Genomic DNA, 26,311 nt, shown 5'->3' with positions numbered 1-26,311 from the left:
ATACAGTACATTAGTGGTAGAGTTTTTACTCCCCTGTGTACAGTACATTAGTGGTAGAGTTTTTACTTTCCTGTATACAGTACATTAGTGGTAGAGTTTTTACTCCCCTGTATACAGTATGTTAGTGGTAGAGTTTTGACTCTCCTTCACTGTATACAGTACATTAGTGGTAGAGTTTTTACTCTCCTTCACTGTATACAGTATGTTAGTGGTAGAGTGTTGACTCTCCTACACTGTATACAGTATGTTAGTGGTAGAGTGTTGACTCTCCTTCACTGTATACAGTATGTTAGTGGTAGAGTTTTTACTCCCCTGTATACAGTACGTTAGTGATGAAGTTTTTACTCTCCTTCACTGTATACAGTACATTATTGGTAGAGTTTTTACTCTTCTTCACTGTATACAATATGTTAGTGGTGGAGTTTTTACTCTCCTTCACTGTATACAGTACGTTAGTGGTATAGATTTTACTCTCCTTCACTGTATACAGTACGTTAGTGGTAGAGTTTTTACTCTCCTTCACTGTATACAGTACGTTAATGGTATAGATTTTACTCTCCTTCACTGTATACAGTACGTTAGTGGTAGAGTTTTTACTCCCATGTATACAGTACATTAGTGGTAGAGGTTTTACTCTACTTCACTGTATAGAGTACATTAGTGGTATAGATTTTACTCTCCTTCACTGTATACAGTACGTTAGTGGTAGAGTTTTTACTCCCCTATATACAGTACATTAGTGGTAGAGTTTTTACTCCCCTATATACAGTACATTAGTGGTAGAGTTTTTACTCCCCTGTATACAGTACATTAGTGGTAGAGTTTTTACTCCCCTGTATACAGTACATTAGTGGTAGAGTTTTTACTCCCCTGTATACAGTACGTTAGTGGTAGAGTTTTTACCCCCCTGTATACAGTACGTTAGTGGTAGAGTTTTTACTCCCCTGTATACAGTACGTTAGTGGTAGAGTTTTTACTCTCCTACACTGTATACAGTACATTAGTGGTAGAGTTTTTACTCTCCTGTATATAGTACATTAGTGGTAGAGTTTTTACTCCCCAGTGTACAGTACATTAGTGGTAGAGTTTTTACTCCCCTGTATACAGTACGTTAGTGGTAGAGTTTTTACTCTCCTTCACTGTATACAGTACATTAGTTGTAGAGTTTTTACTCTCCTTCACTGTATACAGTACATTAGTCGTAGAGTTTTTACTCTCTTTCACTGTATACAGTACGTTAGTGGTAGAGTTTTTACTCTCCTGTATACAGTACATTAGTGGTAGAGTTTTTACTCCCCTGTATACAGTACGTTAGTGGTAGAGTTTTTACTCTCCTTCACTGTATACAGTACATTAGTGGTAGAGTTTTTACTCTCCTTCACTGTATACAGTACATTAGTGGTAGAGTTTTTACTCTCTTTCACTGTATACAGTACGATAGTGGTAGAGTTTTTACTCTCCTGTGTACAGTATGTTAGTGGTAGAGTTTTTACTCCCCTGTATACAGTACATTAGTGGTAGAGTTTTTACTCTCCTGTATACAGTACAGTAGTGGTAGAGTTTTTACTCCCCTGTATACAGTATGTTAGTGGTAGAGTTTTTACTCCCCTGTATACAGTACATTAGTGGTAGAGTTTTTACTCCCCTGTATACAGTATGTTAGTGGTAGAGTTTTTACTCCCCTGTATACAGTACGTTAGTGGTAGAGTTTTTACTCTCCTTCACTGTATACAGTACATTAGTGGTAGAGTTTTTACTCTCCTGTATACAGTACATTAGTGGTAGAGTTTTTACTCCCCTGTGTACAGTACATTAATGGTAGAGTTTTTACTCCCCTGTATACAGTACGTTAGTGGTAGAGTTTTTACTCTCCTTCACTGTATACAGTACATTAGTGGTAGAGTTTTTACTCTCCTTCACTGTATACAGTACATTAGTGGTAGAGTTTTTACTCTCTTTCACTGTATACAGTACGTTAGTGGTAGAGTTTTTACTCTCCTGTGTACAGTATGTTAGTGGTAGAGTTTTTACTCCCCTGTATACAGTACATTAGTGGTAGAGTTTTTACTCTCCTGTATACAGTACATTAGTGGTAGAGTTTTTACTCCCCTGTATACAGTACATTAGTGGTAGAGTTTTTACTCCCCTTTATACAGTATGTTAGTGGTAGAGTTTTTACTCCCCTGTATACAGTACATTAGTGGTAGAGTTTTTACTCCCCTGTATACAGTATGTTAGTGGTAGAGTTTTTACTCTCCAGTATACAGTACATTAGTGGTAGAGTTTTTACTCCCCTGTATACAGTATGTTAGTGGTAGAGTTTTTACTCCCCTGTATACAGTATGTTAGTGGTAGAGTTTTTACTCTCCAGTATACAGTACATTAGTGGTAGAGTTTTTACTCCCCTGTATACAGTATGTTAGTGGTAGAGTTTTTACTCCCCTGTATACAGTATGTTAGTGGTAGAGTTTTTACTCCCCTGTATACAGTATGTTAGTGGTAGAGTTTTTACTCTCCAGTATACAGTACATTAGTGGTAGAGTTTTTACTCCCCTGTATACAGTATGTTAGTGGTAGAGTTTTTACTCCCCAGTATACAGTACATTAGTGGTAGAGTTTTATGTGTGTGTGGCAAGAAATGAGTGATTTGTATTGCTGGTTGCACTTTTATCTGATTCAATTATTATCTGACCTTATATACACCAGTGCCTAGGACAGGATAGTATCAACATGTTTTGTTTGTTGCACAGACAGATGCATTGCTCAACTGATATTGCTCAGTTATTGCAGCCATTACCGGAATGTGATATTGTCAATTATAGGGCAAAGGTATATTTACACTTTAGACAGACTGCATTCTAGCGGAGTTTGACATTCACCCGACTTGCATTTGTGGGATAATAGCAATAGACAAGTGAAAGTTTCCAGAGTTTGGCATTGGATGAATCACATAACCAAACCAGAGAAGATACACACTTGTTTTTAAATGTAATTGTATCGGGAATCTAAGAACACACATACTGTACCATACAAACAGGATAGCCTTAACTAACATAATTAACATCATTGACTTTTGATGAATGTAAATTGAAAGGTATTGTGAAATTGAATAAGAGAATATAAAACAAAACCACCACCAAACTATTGATGGTATAAGTGCAACTCTACTGCTTTACTTTGCTTTACTTTGCCACAGAAAATAGTATTATGCTGGCACTGACTAGAACAGGCCTCAGAATTCCTTGAAATCACATGATCTCAGGGAAAACCAGAATTGCGCTGACCAATGGGAGCATAGAATCTAATTGTGAAATGGAAGAATCCCTCTCCAAAATTCCCCAGCTTTTGACTGCTCAAGCCAAACAGTTATATAAACTGCTCTGTTTGTAACACAATATCTAATCCTGTGAAGTGTCTTTTGAATTATAAGATCCCAAAGATCAACTCATCACAAAGATAAGTTCCTTCTTTTTGTTTGAATTGCCCATATTGAGCCAACCAGTTGAAGAGAACAATACAACAGTTGTCTTTTCAATGAAGTTGTGACCATTTTTTGATTATTGATGACTAACAGTAAGTGGCGTCCTCCCTCATTCAGACAGTGACTACAAATGACATGACTTTTGTCTCAGAGGGAAGGGAGGGCCATACGGGATTGAGACATTTTAAGGCTTGTGAAAGAGATAAAGGGGCAGATCTAAATAAACTGAGTGTATAACACTGTGAAGATAGGGTCTGTGGACAAAGCAGGAGCAAAGACAGTGAACAGGAACCATGGGCTCTCCCATCTGTCTTATGGTGTTCTTCCTTTTGGCTGCTGAGTCTGTACATGGACAGGACAGGTAAATGTTTCAACAATATCTTCATGAAACATTTTACTGTGCAATATCAGTGCATTCCTGTGTCCTGTATGTGCACGTATATTTGTATACTTTTACTTATGTTTTAACATTGTCACGTGCACTGTAAAACATTATTCAGGTGGTTAGTAAATTATACTTGAAACTATATTTATTTTGACATAAAAAAACGTAGTTGTCATCTTTACTTCAATAATATAATTTGTACTTTATTTCACTTGTTTAACCAACCCCCCCCCCCCCAAAAAAAAATGAATTCAGCATAAGATAAATGCATAATCTAAACAACTGTTTGTGTGTAAAAACAACTACAAGGAAAATTGTGTTTAACTTACTCAATTTTCATAATATTTCCTTTCAACTTAAGAACTTTAAGTTCTTCCAACAACTTGCCATGTGGCTCTGTTTTTAAAAAACCTTTACGATACTTTTACACAATGTTGTATGCATTTTTGAAGAATGAAAAGCACATTTCTATATTAGTATTTGTTATGCTATGAGGTGTAATGGATCACGATGAACGGATATCAAAACCGTCGGCCAAATTGACATTCAATGATGTGACCACCCATTCTCACTATTAGTAAGATCATCCGTGCCACTCTTGACAAAGGCAAATACGTCAATCTACAACGCTTGCAGCTTTACCTCCAGTTAGTGCTAGTGGAACGAGCACTGCGCTCAACAATTCCTGCTATAGTGGATAAAAATGTCAAGCGATGAAATACATAAAGCCATGTTTAACACTAAGACACAATCAATAAAAGTAACTAATCAGAAAGATTAAGTAGATCGAATGTACAATAACAGTTCTGGATTTATCAAATTAAGTTGTCTCTTAGCCATTTTTTTTATACTGGACTTAATATATTAGTGTTTGTGAAACACTAAAAGGTAAGTATATTATACGTAAAAATACCTCATTTTGGAAATCCTCAAAAAGCTGATGAAAATAGTTTCCTAATTTTTTAAAAGTGGAACTTGCACAATATTTTCTACAGTGTGTGATGTCAATATTCCAGTTGTATTCTAAACTAATGTTTCAACTCAGATTAATCTGACTACTTACATTTACATTTTAGTCATTTTAGCAGACGCTCTTATCCAGAGCGACTTACAGTTAGTGAATACTTTTTATTTTATTTTTTATACTGGCCCCCCGTGGGAATCGAACCCACAACCCTGGCGTTGCAAACGCCATGCTCTATCAACTGAGCTACATCCCTGCCGGCCATTCCCTCCCCTACCCTGGACATTGTGTACTTCAATGCCTCTGAATGACTTGCACATTTAGCATTTTGATATACTGGTGTTCGACGAACATAAAACATCTTTAGGCTTTTGTCTCTGACCTTAAAGTGATACTTTAGATACTAGACTGTTAAAAGTATTAGGTGGTTGATTCTAAATGCTACCTTCTCTTGGCTATGCAGGTTCTTTATCTCAGCTCCCAATGTGTTCCATGTGGGGGTGAAGGAGCGTGTTTATGTCCAGCTGGGTAAAGCCCTCCTGAATACACGTGTTACCCTCTACCTGGAACATGAGATATCTAGAGAAGTGATATCTCAAAAGATCAGCACTGTGTGTACTGAGGAGGTACCGATCCAAACTGTGGAACTAGAGGTATGACTTAGTGAGACTTGACTAGATAAAATAAGTGACCATACAGACAGACTAAAGAGACGTCTCCATAAACAAGAAATAGGAGATGCAGTAGTATTGGTTATCATTTAAGTTTCTTCCCCACCTTGCAGGTAGACAGGGACAAGCTGCCCACCTTTGTGGACATTCCCTATCTTATGCTGGTGGCTGAGATGGAAGGGAACAAAAACAAAGAGATGGTGAGGGTCTTAGTCTCCCAACACAGAGGCTACATCTTCATTCAGACTGACCAGCCTGTCTACAACCCTACACAGCAAGGTAGATCTGCAGTCTACATGAAATAGAACCCTGCTCTTAAAGGGATACTTTGGGATTTTGGCAATTATCTACTTCCCCTTTAGCCACTTCCCCAGAGTCAGATTAACTAGTGGATACCATTTGTATGTCTTTGTGTCCAGTATGAAGCAAGTTAGAGGTAGTTTTACGAGCCGATGCTAACTAGCGTTAGTGCAATGACTGGAAGTCTAAGGTATCTGCTAGGAAACCCATATACATCTGACTCTGGGGAAGTAGATAAAGGGCCTCACTGCCAAAATCTTGAAGTACAACTTGAATATTGGTAAATGTGGTCAAAATACAGATACTACTTTTGCAAAGGTTTACAATGAAGATAATTTGTAGCGTACAAAAATATTATGATTTTAATTTTTTTACCAGTGAGATACAGGATATTTACCCTAAACCACTCAATGAGGCCCCATGATGAAAATGTTCAAATCTCTATTTTTGTGAGTACAAACTTTTAATTTCTGACCACATTCCTTTGTTACATTTCATTTCATTAAATGTTGAAATGTTTATCATTGTGGTGATCTTTGATGCCAAAAAGCTTTTTTTGGATGTTTGAAAGAGTTGTGAAATAGTAACTGATTTGTACCTCCTTGGTAGAATGCTGCGGGCAACCGGATAATGAAGACTCTTAAGAGAGCTACGGATGGAATATTCGCAGATGCCCCTTTTAATATCCCTGATGTCTCAGAGTACAATCATATATATTATGTGCTGTAGAAATTCCACAATTATTCAATGTTAGCATCTATTAATTGACTGATATTGTGCAACTACCCTTCGTTGATCAATTGATTTTATGATTTACTTAAACAATACATTATAATAAGACATACTAATATCATACCTGGTGTGTTTTTATTTTAGAATGGGTGTGTGGCGGATTGTGGCTCATTACCAAGGAGATGAAAAGAATGCTGTTACTCGAGAATTTCAAGTCAAGAAATTTGGTTAATATTTTCTCTTTTTATCTGCTTTGCTCAACTTACTCTCTATTTACCATTTGAATATTTCAAGTTTAAAGCCAATCTTTCTGAAAATATTTGACTTAAATTGTATTCATGCTATTATTTATAAATGTTCTTACACATGGAGAAAGGATAAGAAATGTTTTGTTGTTCTGAACATGTTTTGTTTTAGTGCTGCCAAGCTTTGAGGTGACCGTCAAACCTGAGCAAAGCTACTTTCTGTTGAACACTGAGCAGTTCAACTTCACGATCTCAGCCAAGTACGATTTAATCCTGATATCAACTGTTTCCCCACATTTACTACATCTAGTTCCTTACAATTACATGTAACTTTAGTTCTGGCTGTGTGGTTCTCATTGAGCCATTTGTCCAAGTGCAAGTCCTCTAAATGTTTATCAAATCTATTAATATGTTATAGAACGTGGCCATATTTATCAGTTGGTCTGACTACACTGTATTTTCCCCAAGGTACTCCTATGGTGAGAGTATACAGGGAGCTTTCCACTGCCGGTTTGGAGTGAAGGAGAAAACACAGGGTCCGGATGGTGAAAAAGAGAAGACTGTCTTCATCAGAGGATTGGAGCTGACTGGATCGGTGAGAGGATAAATGTGGCATATTTCAATCAAAATATCTGTACTCTGCGATCAGAGAAGAAGACTCACAAAGCCTAAAGCTCTGGGCGCTCTAATGGACAACACTATAGTGGCAGCCAACCTATTTCTACATAAAGTTACAACATTTTGTTTTAAGCAATGCTTGAGTTATGGTTTGACTTAAAACCTGTCGCTTGCCTTTTTCTCTCAGATACAAGCTGGAGAAGGGTCAGCGGTTCTCCAGACATCCAAGCTCGTCGAGCAACTCCAATCCAACCTCAACACCACCCTCTCAGACATGGACCAGAGCGAAGCAAAGCTTTACATGGCGGTGTCTGTCACTGACATCATCAGTAAGGCAGCAGTTGTTGTTCTTAGTTAAAGCAAGAATAGACTTTTGAAATGTGATACAGTCATACAGTAGGTACAAGACGACTAAACGATATTGGTACTGTACTGTCTTTGTACCTTCACCAGGTGGTGAGCTGCAGGAAGCAGAGGTGTCTCTTCCTGTTGTTTCCAAGCGTTACACTGTAGACCTGTCCCGTACCCGCTCTCACTACATCCCTGGAGTCCCTTTCAGTGTTGTGGTAAGCCTCAATTTGGATGACAGAGATACGTTAGATAGAACAATGTCTATCTGTGAAATGATGTACTGTATATTTGTTTGTCCGGTAATCTGTTAGGTGGTGGTACGTCTCCCAAATGGTTCCCCAGCTGTTGGAGAGCCAGTGAAAATGCATCTGAAAAATCTCCAGGATGGCGCCCAAACTATCAAGACTAGCGAGGAGGGCGCAGTGTGGCACGTTTTTAACCTTCGCAATTATGATCATGACATTACTGTGGAGGTAAGTATAACAAAATAGTCCAAATAAAACATACATTAATCTGAAGCTTCTAGCAGTAGCTTCAAGCAATACAGTATAGTCTGTAAACAAAACACTGAAGAAATCATATGAAACTAAAGGCTTCGGATCAGATTGTTTCTTCTTTCATCCCATGTTTCCTGTCAGGTGACCGTAGATGGCCAGAAAGAAACCAAAGACGTCAAATGTGCCTCGTCTCCTGGCAACACCTATCTGAGCATGAGCGTGAGCCAAGAGATTCTGACGGCGGGTCAATCCCTTTCTGTGACATTCAAAGTCTTGAATGGGTCTCCAGAGGATGGGTTTATTTACTACATGGTGAGAGATATCACAAGGAACAGGACATGGTGGAAAAGTTATATAACTGAGAGGAGAAACAATCACTTTTCTGTTTTTGTAATCCTCAGGTTTTCAGCCGTGGAGTGCTAAGAAAACAGGGTTCTGTCAAATCAGGGGATTTAACAAAGATTATGCTTCCAATCACGCCTGATATGACACCCTCCTTCCGTCTGATTGGCTACAACTATGATCAGAAAGGTGACATCATTGCTGACTCTGTGTGGGTAGACGTCAAGGACATTTGTGAGGGGACGGTCGAGGTGAGTGAACAGTGACTGGAGTAGATCAGCGTCAGCGTTGACAGAGAGAGTTCTTGATGGTCAGACACTAATATGGCCAGAGAACACGAAGAAAGAGAAATAAAGTGTTGCCGACTGTTAATAAGTTACAATTCAGTTCAGAGTAATTTACTAATTATATATATTTGATGTTATCATCCTAATTTATTCCTATGTATATTTATATGATCTAGGTAAAGTCAAAATATGAATATCAACCAGGAACAACGGCAAAGCTGGAGATAAACTTAAATGGTCAGAAGGCCAATGTTGCCTTGCTGGCTGTGGACAAGGCTATCTATGCTCTCAACGCCCACAACAAACTCACCCCCAAACAGGCAAGCTACTCATTATTTTTTATTTTTTTATTTTTTTAGGGGGTAGATCAGCTTTAATATTGCAGATAGATTGTAGCTTCCATCAATGTAATTGTCTGCATCATTTCCAATCCCCCATATATTTTTTAGTAAATATACAGGACCAGTAAAAAGTTTGGACACACCTACTCATTCCAGGGTTTTTCTTTATTTTTACAATTTTTTACATTGTACAATAATAGTGAAGACATCAAAACAATTAAATAACACATATGGAATCATGTAGTAACCAAAAAAGTGTTAAACATATCAAAATATATTTTATATTTGAGATTCTTCAAATAGCCACCCTTTGCCTTGATGGCTAGTTGAATAATCTAAAAAATAAAATATATTTTGATTAACACTGTTTTGGTTACTGCATGATTCCATATGTGTTATTTCCTAGTTTTGATGTCTTCACTATTATTGTACAATGTAGAAAATAGTACAAATAAGGAAAAACCATTGAATGAGTAGGTGTGTCCAAACTTTTGACTGGTACTGTATATATACAGTGAGGGAATAAAAGTATTTGATCCCCTGCTGATTTTGTACGTTTGCCCACTGACAAAGAAATGATCAGTCTATAATTTTAATGGTAGGTTTATTTGAACAGTGAGAGACAGAAAACAACACAAAAATCCAGAAAAACGCATGTCAAAAATGTTATAAATTGATTTGCATTTTACAGATTTGCCCTCCACAGATTTTCTATGGGATTAAGGTCTGGAGACTGGCTAGGCCACTCCAGGACCTTAATGTGCTTCTTCTTGAGCCACTCCTTTGTTGCCTTGGCCGTGTGTTTTGGGTCATTGTCATGCTGGAATACCCATCCACAACCCATTTTCAATGCCCTGGCTGAGGGAAGGAGGTTCTCACCCAAGATTTGATGGTACATGGCCCTGTCCATCATCCCTTTGATGCGGTGAAGTTGTCCTGTCCCCTTAGCAGAAAAACACCCCCAAAGCATAATGTTTCCACCTCCATGTATGGTGTTCTTGGGGTCATAGGCAGCATTCCTCCTCCTCCAAACACGACGAGTTGAGTTGATGCCAAAGAGCTCGATTTTGGTCTCATCTGACCACAACACCTTCACCCAGTTCTCCTCTGAATCATTCAGATGTTCATTGGCAAACTTCAGACGGGCATGTATATGTGCTTTCTTGAGCAGGGGGACCTTGCGGGCGCTGCAGGATTTCAGTCCTTCACGGCGTAGTGTGTTACCAATTGTTTTCTTGGTGACTATGGTCCCAGCTGCCTTGAGATCATTGACAAGATCCTCCCGTGTAGTTCTGGGCTGATTCCTCACCGTTCTCATGATCATTGCAACTCCACGAGGTGAGATCTTGCATGGAGCCCCAGGCCGAGGGAGATTGACAGTTCTTTTGTGTTTCTTCCATTTGCGAATAATCGCATCAACTGTTGTCACCTTCTCACCAAGCTGCTTGGCGATGGTCTTGTAGCCCATTCCAGCCTTGTGTAGGTCTACAATCTTGTCCCTGACATCCTTGGAGAGCTCTTTGGTCTTGGCCATGGTGGAGAGTTTGGAATCTGATTGATTGATTGCTTCTGTGGACAGGTGTCTTTTTATACAGGTAACAAGCTGAGATTAGGAGCACTCCCTTTAAGAGTGTGCTCCTAATGGAAGCCAGAAATCTTTCTGGTTGAGGGGGTCAAATACTTATTTCCCTCATTAAAATGCAAATCAATTGATAACATTTTTGACATGCGTTTTTCTGGATTTTTTGTTGTTATTCTGTCTCTCACTGTTCAAATAAACCTACCATTAAAATTATAGACTGATCATTTATTTGTCAGTGGGCAAACGTACAAAATCAGCAGGGGATCAAATACTTTTTTTCCCTCACTGTACAAGCTCCTATTTACTGAAGAATAATAATATATACTGTCTCCTCCACATTATTTCCTCTAAAACTCACTCCTTATAATTTACAGGTATAAATATATTGTATGAAATAAAGACCAAACGGCTCTTTTTGACTAATAGTGTGAAAATGTGTGTGCCGTTCACAGGTATTCTCGTCGATGCAGTCCTATGACCTTGGTTGCTCATACGGTGGAGGCTCAGATACAGCCTCTGTGTTCAACGACGCTGGCCTGTCATTCATATCCAACTCAGGAGTGAAGTCTAAGATGAGGATTGGTATGACGAGCATTGTGTGATTAAACATACATCTGTCTAGTGTCTACACTACTTTATCTCTGGTCCACAGTTTCTGAATGATGTTCTCTGGTATAGGGTTAAAATTCCTTTAGGGGGTAGACAACTTAACATTTCACAGACTTGGATCCACTCAACTAGACATGACATTGGCAGGGACTTAACGGCCAACATTCAACATCAAGAAAAAATATGAATAAAATGGAGGAAAAAAACCACTCAGACGTACACACATTTCAATAAAACATTAATGACGTCATACTTGCTCAAAACCTACATGTTCCCCCAATGTGCTGATATTACATGTTGATGTTTTGATATGATCGTCTTCACCCTACTGTACGTCTGTTTGTCTTAGGATTGAACTGTGAGTCAGGCTTCAGACGACAGAGGCGTTCCCTGGACCTCCAGCAGCAGATGATGTCCATAAGTATTACAGCGTTACTTTTCTCTAATTGTCTCCAGCTGCTGGCTGAGGCGGTGGGAGAGGGTGTTTGTCAGTCCTGGCAGGTACGAACTAAAACCTTTTGTCGCCCCCTCACCATCTCTCACTCCCAGAATCGAGTTACTCAGACGCCAAGCTGCAGGAGTGTTGTTCTCATGGCTTCACCCTGATCCCCATGCTGAAGACGTGTCAGCAGCGAGCCGAGAGAGTGGCACGAGCCAATAAGGACCCAGTCTGTGTCAAGGCCTTCCTGGACTGCTGCATAGAGGGAGAGAAACTGAGAGAGAAGAAGAGACGAGACGACGCCCAGACAGGACATGGCAGGAGTGAGGATGACTTGATTGTTGGGGATATTACCGTTATAACATGTAACAAAATGATAAGAACCACTATTCTTTAGACAGACATGGGAATATTGAAACAAAATATCTGACTTGTTCTAATTTAATTCAATGAGAAAACGATCTTAAAAGGTTGTATTATGGTGACTCCCTTGGTCTGCACTCTCTCCTCTCAGCTGCGAGTGCCACAGACGTCGAAGACTTCTTTGACACAACCAATCAGCAAATACGCAGAAGCTTCCCCCCAAGCTTTGTGTTTGCAGTGGTCAATATAAAAGACAAAGGAAGGTGAGGACATTCAGACATTCAGACACACAGTATATTGGCGCCTTGTGTCTGAAACACTGTTGTAATTTGTCTCTCTCTCTGTCTCCCTTAGTCATACTGTGGCTCTGCCTGATTCCATCACCACCTGGGAGATACAGGCTGTCAGCTTGTCTGCTTCTCATGGTAACATCCTCCTCCTCTATTGGTTCTTATTCCTGTACCTAGATAGTAAGGAACCTGTGGTGACATTCTGGAGAGTAATGCATATGTCTGTGTATGACCTTCCTGCAGGCATTTGTGTGGCAGAACCACATGAGTTCCGTGTGTTTAAGAAGGTTTTTGTCTCTCTGAGGCTGCCGTACTCGGTCAAAAGATTTGAGCAAATGTCTATTGTTCCTATTGTCTACAACTACGGGAACCAGAATGCACAGGTAGAGTAAATAACTTTCTAAAGTACTGCAGTTTTATACTTCAGAAGCATATACAGAAACACCAAATGCCATACAGCTGATGGACCACCTTCCTCCCTGTCAGATTGCACTCCACATGGAGCGAAATGACAAGCTCTGTTCGCCTGGATCCAGTTCCATCAAAACCTATGTCAACATCACTGTGAAGGCCCACTCCTCCAAAGCCGTCACTTTCTCTGCAGTACCCATGGAAACCGGCCCTATACCCATCATAATACGCCTTTATGACATAGAGAATGAGGATGGCACGGATGCTATTGAAAAGATTCTGAATGTTAGAGTAAGTATACGAAAAAAAGAGAGGGAAAAAGTACTACTACAAAAATATCTGAGGATCCATTACTGTAAAGGTACTGCATGTATGTAATATAATAGTTTCTCATATTTTAGACGGAGGGAATAGAGAAGAGAGTGGAGGAAACTCATTTAGTTGACCTGAGTGGCAATATTGGTGAGCTTGCTAACATAATATCTATGATAACTACATTTTGTTCACGGAATAGTTTATGACATAAAAGCACCAACCAGCTTCTCTCGTTCTCTGTTGTCAGGGAAGAGTAGCAAATCTTTCATGATTGACGGAAAGTTACCAGACAACACAGTTCCTGGCTCCAACACCAATATCTTCGTCAAGATGGAAGGTCTGACTCATTTGCCCTCCAGTCATTTCTCCTCACAACAGTATTGTCAGTTTAATATCAATTTTCATCCATTCCCCAGGGGAGGTGTTTGGCCAGTCCACTGCCAGGACCCTGCTCTCTCCCGATGGGGTTAAAGGCTTGCTCAATGCTCCTGATGGATGTGCAGAGCAGACTATGAAACTAATGGCTCCCACAGCCCTGGCCCTCCGCTACCTGGACCTGAGCCAGCGTTGGTATGAGCTGACCCCTGGCATCAGAGATACGGCCCTCCAGTTCACAGAGCAAGGTGTGAGAGAACTATAATGAAGATGCTTTATTTTAATTTATAGTAAGAAACACAAAATCCAATATCTTTCTTTCTTTCTTTCTTTCTTTCTTTCTTTCTTTCTTTCTTTCTTTCTTTCTTTCTTTCTTTCTTTCTTTCTTTCTTTCTTTCTTTCTTTCTTTCTTTCTTTCTTTCTTTCTCTCTCTCTCTCTCTCTCTCTCTCTCTCTCTCTCTCTCTCTCTCTCTCTCTCTCTCTCTCTCTCTCTCTAACTCACTCTCTTTCTCTCACTTTCTTTCTCTCTCTCTCTCTCTCTCTCTCTCTCTCTCTCTCTCTCTCTCTCTCTCTCTCTCTCTCTCTCTCTCTCTCTCTCTCTCTCTCTCTCTCTCTCTCTCTCTCTCTCTCTCTCTCTCTCTCTCTCTCTTTATTTCTTTCTCTCTCTATCTCTCTCTCTCTGTCAGGCTATATGAGAATTTTGACGTTTAAAAAGGTTGATGGATCGTATGGAGCTTGGAAGAGCCATCCAACCAGTTACTGGTCAGTACATCTCTCTTTACGTTGCTTGTTTTTGTTGTACTGTAGTTTTCTGGCTGTCTGGAACAAAAGTCTGTACACACTGCAACTCTCCAGGACTGGAGCTGGCCGATCCTATCATAGTGTTTGATACCCTTCCTCTCTAGGCTGACGGGCCTTGTTGTGAAAGTGATGTCTCTGGTGGCAGAACTTCAGAATTCAGGCAGAAGAGAGAAGGGGAGACAGGCACAGGGTGTGTCTGAGGAGGAAATCAGTCATTCAGTCAGATACCTCCTGGTTAAACAGAAGGAGGATGGATCATTCTCGGACCCTAACCCAGTAATACACAGGGAAATGCAGGTAAAGGATTATTCAAAACACTTGCAATACTACGTCAATTGCACACAAGGTCCAACCGAAATTTGACTTCCGCTTTTAACCCAACCCCTCCGAAAGACACACATACATAGACAGGTTTTGGAGAGGTGTGGGGGGCTTCCACACTGGGCGCCTGGGGAGCTGTTGTTGTGTGGGTGTTAAGTGCCTTGCTCAAAAGCACAATAGCAGGCAATGGCATCTAGGATTTGATACCAGCAACCCTCCGGTTGCCAGCTCACTTCCTGATAGATTTTTCCAGTCAGACACAGGACTTGAACTGGCAACCCTACTGTATTTCAACAGTGTGTTTTCTCTTTGTCTCTAGGGAGGCATTGGAGGGATAGAGGGAGATGTGTCCATGACTGCTTTCATAACTGTGGCTCTAAATCGCTCCCTCCCTTTCCTGACAGAAAACAAGGACCAGAACAATACGGTAAGATAGGTGGACATATTTCCTTACTAATTCAGAAGTGTTTAGTATAGTGTACTATTTTATAGTGTTACCAATTAACCGATTTCAACCTAATCATCCGTCTATATCATCCGTCTATATCATCCGTCTCCATCCTGGAGAAAAAACAACAACATTTGATACAATCATCAAATACTTCTCTTTTTAACCAGAATGGCTAGCTGCTTTGTGTTTTTGTGTGTGTGTAGAAAGACAGCATCGTCAAAGCCACAAACTACCTGCTCTCACGTGTCGAGGGGCTACAGAGGCCCTACGCTGTGGCCATAACAGCCTACTGCCTGTCAGTCTGTCTGTCTGACCGGACAAAGGCTGAGCCTGCCTGGGAAAAACTCAAAGGACTAGCAACTGAAGGTATATATCCTAGTCCTATTACACCACTATTGTAGGTCAAAATGGTGTGGGCTGATGGGGGATTGCTACTAACATTGATATTATTTGACTCCTCTTGACAGGGAAAGATCATTGCCATGGGTGGTATGCTAACGCTGGAATGGTGAATGAGGAAAATAAACGTTATGTACCGACAACAGAGGCCATAACAGTAGAGACTACAGCCTACGCCCTGTTAACTGCAGTGGCTCATAAGGACACAATGTGGGCAGACTCTGCAGCCTGCTGGCTGACTTCACAGGAGAACTATGGAGGAGGCTTCAAGTCCACACAGGTGAGGTGAGATACAGTGCATTCGGAAAGTATTCCGATCCCTTGACTTTTTCCACATTTAGTTACATTACAGCCTTATTCTAAAGTGGATCTACACTTGGGCCTCCAGAGTGGCGCAGTGGTCTAAGGCACTGTATCGCAGTGCAAGCTGCGTTACTACAAGTCCTGGTTCGATACCGGGCTGTGTCGCAGTCGGCCACGACCGGGAGAACCATGAGGCGACGCACAATTGGCCAAGTGTCGTCCGGGTTAGGGGAGGGTTTGGCCGGCCGGGATGTCCTTGTCCCATCGCGCTGTAGCGACTCCTGTGGCGAGCCGGGCACATGCACGCTGACACGGTCGCCAGGTGTACAGTGTTTCCTCCGACACATTGGTGCGGCTGGCTTCAGGGTTAAGCGTGCATTGTGTCAAGAAGCAGTGCTGATTGGCGTGGTTGTGTTTTGGAGGACGCACAGCTCTCGACCTTCGCCTCTCCCGAGTCCAAACAGGAGTTGCAGCGATGGGACAAGACTGTAACTACCAATTGAGGAGTAAATAAAAAATAATACATCTACACTCAACACACCATAATTACAAAACAAAAACAGGTATTTTGAAATGTTTGCAAATGTATAAAAAAATTATATATATATCACATTTACATAAGTATTCAGACCCTTTACTCAGTACTTTGGTGAAGGACCTTTGGCAGCGATTACAGCCTTGAGTCTTTTTGGGTATGACGCTACAAGCTTGGCACACCTGTATTTGGGGAGTTTCTCCCATTCTTCTCTGCAGATCCTCTCTAGCTCTGTCATGTTGGACGAGGAGCGTCACTTCACAGCTATTTTCAGGTCTCTCCAGAGATGTTCGATCGGGTTCAAGTCCGGGCTCTGGCTTGGCCACTCAAGGACATTCAGAGACTTGTCCCGAAGCCACTCCTGTGTTGTCTTTGGCTGTGTGCTTAGGGTCATTGTCCTGCTGGATGGTGAACCTTCGCCCCAGTCTGAGGTCCTGAGCGCTCTGGAATAGGTTTTCATCAAGGAACTCTCTGTACTTTGCTCCGTTCATCTTTCCCTCGATTCTGACTAGTTTCCCAGTTCCTGCCGCTGAAAAACATCCCCACAGCATGATGCTGCCACCACCAAGCTTCACCATAGGGATGATGCCAGGTTTCCTCCAGATGGGACGCTTGGCATTCAGGCCAAAGGGTTCAATCTTGGTTTCATCAGACCAGAGAATCTTGTTTATCATGGTATGAGAGTCCTTTAGGTGCCTTTTGGCAAACTCCAAGTGGGCTGTCATGTGCCTTTTATTGAGGAGTGGCTTCCGTCTGGCCACTCTACCCTAAAGGCCTGATTGGTGGAGTGCTGCAGAGATGGTTGTCTTGTAAGGTTCTCCCATCTCCACAGAGGAACTGCGGAGCTCTCTCAGAGTGACCTCCCTGACCAAGGCCATTCTCCTCCGATTACTCAGTTTGGCCAGATGATCAGCTCTAGGAAGAGTCTTGGTGGTTCCAAACTTCTTCCATTTAAGAATGATGGAGGACACTGTGTTCTTGGGGACCTTCAATGCTGCAGAAATGTTTTGGTACCCTCCCTAGATCTGTGCCTCGACGCAATCCTGTCTCGGAGCTCTACGGACAATTCCTTCCACCTCACGGCTTGGTTTTTGCTCTGACATGCACTGTCAACTGTGGGACCTTATATAGAGAGGTGTGCCCCTTTCCAAATCATGTCCAATCAATTGAATTACCTCTGGTGGACTCCAATCAAGTTGTAGAAACATCTCAAGGATCATCAATGGAAACAGGATGTACCTGAGCTCTATTTCGAGTCTCATAGCAAAGGGTCTAAATATTTATGTAAGTAAGGTATTTCTGTTTCTTATTTTTAATAAATGTGCAAAAATGTATAAAAACCTGTTTTCGCTTTGTCATTATGCGGTATTGTGTGTAGATTGCTGAGGATTTTATTTTATTTAATCCATTTTAGAATAAGGCTGTAACGTAACAAAATGTTGAAGAGTCAAGGGGTCTGAATACTTTCCGAATGCACTGTACTGATGGAGAGCTGAACAATGCCTAAACATGATGTGGTTGCTTCATTGCCTCCTAGTGGTAATAGTTTCCTTGTTCATAGTTAGAATGTTTTGCTAGTTTTCCGCCTTCATATTCAGTCAAATAATACTGATACAGTGACCCAGGGGTTATAGTCCCTCTCATTGAGAGTCGATGGAACGTTTACGTTCTACACCATTTGGTAGAAATAACATGTTAAATGTCTACCTTTAATTTGTATCCATTCTATGCATTCATCATAATGTCTTTAGGATACTATAGTAGCTTTGGAGGCTCTCTCTGAGTATGCACTGAACAGGCCCCAACCGCCCATCACAGAAGTGAAGGTACAGTTCACTAGTCCAGGGAAGAGCGACGTTCAGAAGCTGTCATTGGACAACAAGGGGGAGAAAGTAGAAACAGAGCTGAAGGTATACCACTCCAACAGTCACACACACACACACATGCACACACACACACACACACACACACACACACACGTATACACACACGTATGCACACACACTCACACATACACACGCATGCACACACATTCACACACACACACACACACACACACACACGCATGCACACACACACGCATGCACACACACTCACACACACACACACACATGCACACACACTCACACACACACGCATGCACACACACTCACACACACACACACATACTCACAGACACACGTAACTCTCTCTCTCTGTCTCTACTCCCCCAGAAACTGATTGGTAATGCTATCATTAACGTAGCGCTAACGGGACAGGGAAAAGCCAAGATGAAGGTGGGAGTCTTTATCATCAAAACAGATTTATTGATGTTCATTCAAACTGGTAACATATTGATCTGTCTGGCAGGTTACGAAGGCTTACCATCTACTGGACACCTCAGACGACTGTAACCTTCTGTCAATCACAGTCAAAGTAGAGGGGAAAGTAGAGTACACTGGTGAGCGTGCAACACTGATCCAACACTCCCTTTACTCCAGGTTAGGATGTGTGTGACTGAGTTATGATAACACTTTGTTTCATCAGCCCAGATTGTTGAAGACTACAACGACTATGGAGACGGAGACGGAGAGAAAAGGGAGGAAGAGGACGTCCCCCGATCAGCGATTGAGTGGTTCGATGCTCGCAGCAGACGCAGGAGAGATACTCAGGAAAGCCGGAATTCCCAAAATGCTGTTGAATACGAAGTCTGTGTCAGGTCAGTTAAACAGAGACTGAACTGATTCTGTCATGAATATATAAATCACAACAGATTTGTGACTGGGATGAATATCTTCTGACGGCATAGGAGATAGGGCACTGCTTTTTCAGTAATCTAACTAACTTGTATTCTTTAGTCATAGTCTGAGCAGGAACCTCACAGGAATGGCCATAGCTGACATCACACTGCTCAGTGGCTTTGAAGCAGACACTGATGACCTGGACAAGGTAAATCATCATTGACATCATCATCGGTATCAGCATCAAATCCTTCATCATCCCCAAATTGAAATGATCAATCAAATAGGAATAGGAATTATAGATATTAACATTGGATGGGCCTTTCTGGCTTGGACAAAGCTTACTTACTTATTTAATTTAATTTGTATATTCAATATTTAGTCCCTTTCTCCCTTCCCCCTTGTCATCCCTTGATCATTCCTTCCTCTCTCCCTCTGTCTCTAATTGTTTTCTCTCCACAGCTAAAGAACCCGGATGAACAGTACATCTCTCACTATGAGGTCTCACATGGCAAAGTGCTGTTGTACTTCAATGAGGTGAGACTCAAACAGACATAAATACACAAGCTACTCAGTAGAACAGTGTGAAAGCTAAAAGGGCTTTTTTCTCTCTCTGTCCAGTTGGAGGAAAGGGAGTGTGTAACATTCAGGGCTGTGCAGACAGTACTGGTAGGTTTACTGCAGCCTGCTCCAGCCACATTCTATGACTACTATGAACCAGGTATGCAAGGCTTTCTTTTCATATTTCTTCTGTACTTTTTTTTTTCTTGATTGATCTTTTGTCTCTGTCAAATAGTCTTCTGATTATTTTAGCCATCACTAAACAATCAAGCATAATTTGACTATCTCTCCCCCTCTCTCTCTTTCTCTCTCTCTCTCTCTCCTCTCTCCCCCTCTCTCTCTCTCTCAATCTCTCTCTCCCCTCCCCTCTCTCTCTCTCTCCTCTCGCTCGCTCTCTCTCTCCTTTCTCTCTCTCTCTCCTCTCCCCCCCTCTCTCTCTCTCTCTCTCTCTCTCTCTCCCCTCCCCCTCTCTCTCCCCTCTCTCTCTCTCTCCCCCTCAATCTCTCTCTCCCCTCCCCCCTCTCTCTCTCTCTCTCTCTCGCTCCCCTCCCCCCCTTCTCTCTCTCTCTCCCCTCTCTCTCTCTCGTTCTCTCTCCTCTCTCTCCCCCCTCTCCCCTCTCTCCTCTCTCTCCTTTCTCTCTCCCCTCTCTCTCCTCTCTCCTCGCTCTCTCTCTCTCTCTCTCTTGGTCTCCTCTCTCTCCCCTCCCCTCTCCTCTCTCTCTCTCTCTCTCTCTCTCTCTCTCTCTCGCTCTCTCTCTCTCTCTCACTTTTTCTCTCACTCTCTCTCCCCTCTCTCCTCTCTCTCCTCTCTCTCTCTCGCTCTCTCTCCTCTCTCCCCCTCTCTCTCTCTCCCTCTCTCCCCCTCTCTTTCTCCTGTCGCTCTCACTCTCCTTTCTCTCTCTCTCTCTCTCTCGCTCTCGCTCTCACACACACACACAATCACAGACAGAAAGTGTACTACTTTCTATGCTGCACCAAACAGAAGCAAGATGGTTTCAACCCTGTGTGCAGGGGATGTGTGCCAGTGTTCAGAGAGTAAGTTGTTATTTCCATCACTATCACATCACCAACACATTCTCTCAGTTATCCTATTGAAGTATTCTCTTATAGGCGGGATTTGCACTTTTGGGACTATTCCATTGGTTCTGGATTCATTGGTTATGACACTAAAGAAACTCCCATTGTTTCTCTAGGGCCCTGCCACAAAGAGAAGGAGACTTTTGGACCACTGAAGCTAGAGAAGAAAGATCGTTTTGAACATGCTTGCTATTCCCCCACTGTGGATTACGGTCAGTAGACAATTTAGCTATGAGTGTGACACAGAAGTCAATAATTTAACATTTACAGTATGGGACAAATAAGGTGAAGCTAGTAATTCGTTTTAAATCTGGTTGCTTTAGGTTTCATTGTCCAAGTCATCAGTATATCTGTGAAGAGTAACTTTGAACTCTACACCACTAATGTGACTCAAGTCCTTCGAGCCAGTAAGTAATAATACCGTTATTACATCCTGACCTGAGATCTGTGTCTGTAACTTGAATTGTCATGAAGACGTAACACCATAGACAGTACATTTACTTCTTTCTACGGTCTCTGGTAACTCTGTGTATTACAGAAGTGATCCTGACGTAACACCATAGACAGTACATTTACTTCTTTCTACGTTCATGGTAACTTTGGTAACTCTGTGCCTCTTTCTGCCAGCTGGAGATGTGAAGCTGGAGGAGAGCACAGTGCGAGTGTTCGCCAAGAGGCTCCAGTGTAAAGGACAGCTAGAGACAGGGAAGAAATACCTCATCATGGGTAAAGATGGCGCCACCACCGACTCTAATGGCCAGTAAGTTCTGTATATGATGTCATAAGACAACTGAAGATGTGTTTCCCACTAAGGTCCTACTCTGTGAAAATTGGACCTCCCTGGTAATTGTCTCACCATTTCTCTGTTTGTCTTTTAGGATGCAATACCTTTTGGAATCAAATACCTGGATTGAACAAGTGCCTGATGGGAAAAAGTGCAAAGGATCTAACAACAGGCCTACTTGCAAAAAATTTGATGACTTTGTATCTGAGTACATGTTGAATGGCTGCACCCAGTGATTGGGTCACTGACATGCTAACATACATACTCAACACATCATCTACAAAATGAAAACATGTAATCGAGTCATATAATTCAGTACTTGTAACATCCACTTTCAATAATTCTCAAGATCAATAAAATGGCATTTCAACCACAACATGTAATTCAGTCTTTGACCATCTTGACCAACACTGAAAATATGAATCAAATGAGAAGCATAAAACATCCTGAATTTTTACAGTTTTATTTAATCATTTTGTGTAAGCACATGGCAATAAATACAAGGAACCTACACTGACTATACAAAACATTAAGAACACCTGCTCTTTCTATGACAGACTGACCAGGTGAATCCAGATGAAAGCTATGATCCCTTATTGATGTCACTTGTTAAATCCACTTAAATCAGTGTAGATGAAGGGGAGGAGACAGGTTAAAGAAGGATTTTTAAGCCTGAGGGCAAAAGGGGTGCCACTAAATACTAGGAAGATGTTCTTAATGTTTTGTACACTAAGTGTACATTTAAAGGGCAAATCAGCAGTTGCTACATATAACTTATAAATTGCCTTATGAGCTCAGTTCAACTGTAGTACCCCATCAGAACCCAAAATATAAGCTTGTTTTACTCTGATGTTTGTAAACAATATACATGTAAACATTGTATAGTCTAAAAACATTGTTAAAACTATCATGTTGATATCATGGATGGTCAGTCCTTGCATCCATAGCTCTGTCTATGAATTTGAGATTGGTTACATTTCTCCAGCGCCATCACCCTGCTTTTTACCGAAACAGTGGTGGGGAGGTCGCTTTGTTCATGTTTCAACTGCTGATAGCTGCTTTAAAAGGGAAGTATTTCTAGAGATCAAATGCATTAACAACCTAGATGTCTAGAATCTAGAAATTGGCTTTAGACCATGTCACCTACTGTGAAAGGTCTATATACAACTTGCAAGCAATTATAACTAATCTTTAATGGACACAGACATTGACAAATCACTGTTTAAACATAAACAATCTCTATCTTGCCTCACAAATTCCCTCCAACAGGTACAGATGAATTCCAAGTACATTTTCATTAGAGACCTGATATCCAATACCCTTATCCCATCCCCTTCTCTAGCTCTATCAGTCTCCCTGGGTGTAAGTGAGAGTCAGGAGTGTGATGTCACAGACACAACTCCTGGATTAGTATTAGACAGACACAATAATTGCGTTTGGACAATCAGCTCCAGAGTCCCCAATTCCAGCTGGGTAGAAGGACTATGGTAGAGAGGTCTGTGTGAACCACTTCCATCTTAAGAAAAACTGCTTTCAAAACCAACATTCACAGACAGTGTAGCAATGTTCCATTATGAAAGTACACATCTTTCAAATCAAAAACCATGGGCCTGGCTAAAGCTGCCTTTTCTGCAATACTAGAGAACAGCATTATTGCTACAAGTTCTCTATAAGAGTGTTGTAACTTACTGTAGTTCAATAATCGTATATCTTAGTCTGTCCATGAAAATATTTCCGTAAAAGAAACATATCTTATTTAAAGCAGATACCCCATAAGCCCTTTTACATTTGAAACAGTGTTATTCAATTATAATTATTACAGTAATGGCTGTGGTATAATGACACCATGTGTATTCTTCAGCATTATTCTTGGTTTTGTAGACGTCTCATTAAAGATGGAAGCTAATATCAGTAGCATGACACACACTAGACACTGAGTGTACAAAACATTAGGATCACCTTCCTAATATTGAGTGGCACCACTTTGCCCTCAGGACAGCCTCAATTCGTCGGTGCATGGACTCTACAAGGTTTCGAAAGCATTCCACAGGGATGCTGGCCCATGTTGACTCCAATGCTTCCCACATTCGTGTCAAGTTGGCTGGATGTCCTTTGGGTGGTGGACCATTCTTGATACACACAGGAAACTTTTCAGTGTGAAAAACCAAGCAGCATTGCAGTTCTTGACACAAACCGGTGCGCCTGACACCTACTACCATACCCTGTTCAAAGGCACTTACCCTCTGAATGGCACACATACACAATCCATGTCTCAATTGTCTCAATGCTTAAAAATCCTTCTTTAACCTGTCTCCTCCCCTTAATCTACACTAATGGAAGTGGATTTAACAAGTGACATCAATAAGGGATCATAACTTTCACCTGGATTCACCTGGTCAGTCTATGTCATGGAAAGAGCAGGTGTTCCTAATGTTTTGTCCACACAGTGTGTCATCTATATATAAATTGGCCAGTTCCTCTGTGGACTTTCTTACCAGTAATCCAACTGCATCTTTATGTCTTTGGGTAGGAGAGTACATTCAAGCTCTCTCTCCTCCAGTAAACTTAAACTCAATTTCACAACTGAATTTATACTAGACACTATGGGCCGGTATCCCAGAGACAGAATAATTAAGACTAGTCCTGAACTAAAAAACATTATCAATGGAGATTTGACAGGACTAGGATTAGCCTTAATATATGTTTTGGAAAGCCGCTGAATGCTTAATTATGTAAAGCTGCAAATGTTAGTTGATATAAATCCTTACATTTTAATCATAGACACCTTCAAATTTTACATAAATTATTCCATATTCACCATAACAACAAAGAAAATCGGTAGCCATTGTTATAATTACAGAATCTTAATGCACCATTCATATTGATAACTACTCCATTTCCACCAAGATAACCTCTTACCTATACACCCAAAACTCCTTTACTGTCAAAGTTTCCTCCAAATGTATTCCCATTCCAAGTTCCAGTCCCCTCATTCCGCACTCCTCTGTCCATCCTCAACTGTTGGTCTTTCACATTTCCATGTCCCCCTCTCCCTCTATCCCTCTATCCATCTCATTTCATGCAGCACTGGGGTTACCTAAGAGATTGGGCCTCAATAGAGAACATTTATTTTACTACAATTAACTGAGGGGGAAGAGAGAAAGAAAGAGAGAGAGAGCGAGAGAGAGAGAGAGAGAGAGAGAGAGAGAGAGAGAGAGAGAGAGAGAGAGAGAGAGAGAGAGAGAGAGAGAGGTGGAGAGATGCAAAGTTAAAAGCCAATAACTCCCAACTTGGATGACACAGTACAACTTCAGTTGTACAAACTTCAATCTTCATAAAATATTGTTTGCTGGTGATCTGGTAATCATAATATGTTGAAATAAAGATGTATTTCAATGAATACTTTGTTGATGCTAATGCATTGAATTTCAGTTTGTTAACAAAATACTGTGTAGGGCAGGCCTACATGCATTTGGTGTACAAAAAGTATGACACTATGTTTTAAATTTGCCATAGTTTGACAGAACTGCAGAGAGCTTCTGGGTCTATGGTAAGGTATGCTATCCCAGAGGTCAACTAAACAACTGTTTACTAGAAAAAGGCATTCTCAATAGAGAGTCATATTAAATATAACATTACTCTTCAGGAGCTTGGTTAATGTATGATACAACGGACTTGGGCTTGGAGCCCATCATGACGGCAAAATGAGTTTCCCTTATAGTCCACATTTATATGATATAGTCCTAGACTATATTTGTATCATTTTGTGCTATCAGTTTGGTATGGGAATAGGCCAAATGAGGTCGCATTACACTGATCCCAAATGCATTTGAATTATGGCATACATGCTTCTTCCCCCCCCCCCCCCCCCCCCCAATCATCTATAGAGGTTGAGGGAGAGGGGGTGACCATGGGTCACCATGGAGAGGTGCTCACAAAAGGGTGTGTCGTGGGAACGGCTCCAGGGGTCAGGAGTGAGGGTAACGGGGTCAGTGGTCACAGCCAGCTGGACAGCACACAAGAGGAGACGAGGGTGAGAAAAGGGGGAGGATTGACCCAAAGGGACATTAACATTGACCTGCTGGGAGGGCAGAGAGGCTCACTGACCAATGCCTTTTCATGGGCAGCCTATGACGCTGTGACACACTCATGTCTAATAGTCCATAGTAATTGACAAGCTATTCTCAGAGTTATGGTGGAAAAAGTAGCTATCAATATGCAGCAGTAGGTGTATTATGAGCCATGCAGGATGAAATAATGTTTTATTTTTGGAATTGTATTATATAACATATTGGTAACATTTACATTTTAGTCATTTAGCAGACGCTCTTATCCAGAGCGACTAGTGAGTGCATACATTATTTTAATTTTTCATACTGGCCCCCCGTGGGAATCAAACCCACAACCCTGGCGTTGCAAACGCCATGCTCTACCAACTGAGCTACATCCCTGCCGGCCATTCCCTCCCCTACGCTGGGCCAATTGTGCGCCGCCCCATGGGTCTCCCGGTCGCGGCCGGCTACGACAGAGCCTGGATTCGAACCAGGATCTCTAGTGGCACAGCTAGCACTGCGATGCAGTGCCTTAGACCACTGCGCCACTCGGGAAGTAAAAATCGTCCTTCCTCGGTTGCAACACTCACTACCAAGTTCCAAACTGCCTCTGGAAGCAATGTCAGCACAATAACTGTTCATCGGGAGCTTCATGAAATGGGTTTCCATGGCCGAGCAGCCGCACACAAGCCTAACATCACCATGCGCA

General features: G+C 41.5%; 1 protein-coding gene across 1 annotated transcript; it reads left to right on the top strand.

Moving 5' to 3' along the window:
* Positions 1 to 3,726: 3,726 nt before the first annotated feature.
* c4b (complement C4B (Chido/Rodgers blood group)) lies at positions 3,727 to 21,926 on the top strand. Its single transcript, XM_084175139.1, has 41 exons — positions 3,727 to 3,842; positions 5,294 to 5,483; positions 5,615 to 5,780; positions 6,180 to 6,250; positions 6,411 to 6,502; positions 6,678 to 6,760; positions 6,951 to 7,038; positions 7,247 to 7,373; positions 7,584 to 7,725; positions 7,850 to 7,962; positions 8,059 to 8,220; positions 8,386 to 8,556; positions 8,646 to 8,837; positions 9,050 to 9,193; positions 11,249 to 11,378; positions 11,755 to 11,826; positions 11,955 to 12,167; positions 12,359 to 12,470; positions 12,562 to 12,632; positions 12,741 to 12,880; positions 12,984 to 13,199; positions 13,310 to 13,370; positions 13,471 to 13,560; positions 13,640 to 13,846; positions 14,285 to 14,360; positions 14,504 to 14,696; positions 15,040 to 15,147; positions 15,375 to 15,537; positions 15,639 to 15,850; positions 18,160 to 18,318; positions 18,622 to 18,684; positions 18,758 to 18,848; positions 18,935 to 19,106; positions 19,246 to 19,336; positions 19,591 to 19,665; positions 19,750 to 19,849; positions 20,635 to 20,724; positions 20,883 to 20,978; positions 21,090 to 21,173; positions 21,394 to 21,526; positions 21,645 to 21,926. The coding sequence occupies exons 1-41, from the start codon at positions 3,775 to 3,777 to the stop codon at positions 21,784 to 21,786; spliced, it is 5,169 nt and encodes a 1,722-aa protein (XP_084031265.1). The 5' UTR covers positions 3,727 to 3,774; the 3' UTR covers positions 21,787 to 21,926.
* Positions 21,927 to 26,311: the final 4,385 nt, after the last annotated feature.

This window comes from Coregonus lavaretus (genome assembly GCF_964263955.1).
Source record: "Coregonus lavaretus genome assembly, chromosome: 13".
Lineage (NCBI taxonomy): Eukaryota > Metazoa > Chordata > Actinopteri > Salmoniformes > Salmonidae > Coregonus > Coregonus lavaretus.
The sequence above is the reverse complement of the archived record's forward strand: the minus strand, read 5'-3'. Positions and strand labels throughout refer to the sequence as shown.

Bases quoted from the DNA above. Each gene is read 5' to 3' on its own strand.
- c4b (XM_084175139.1), top strand. From the start codon at position 3,775: ATGGGCTCTCCCATCTGTCTTATGGTGTTCTTCCTTTTGGCTGCTGAG. The intron at 18,849-18,934 runs GTGAGCGTGCAA...TTGTTTCATCAG, and splicing joins GGGGAAAGTAGAGTACACTG to CCCAGATTGTTGAAGACTAC. The intron at 21,527-21,644 runs GTAAGTTCTGTA...TTTGTCTTTTAG, and splicing joins ACCACCGACTCTAATGGCCA to GATGCAATACCTTTTGGAAT.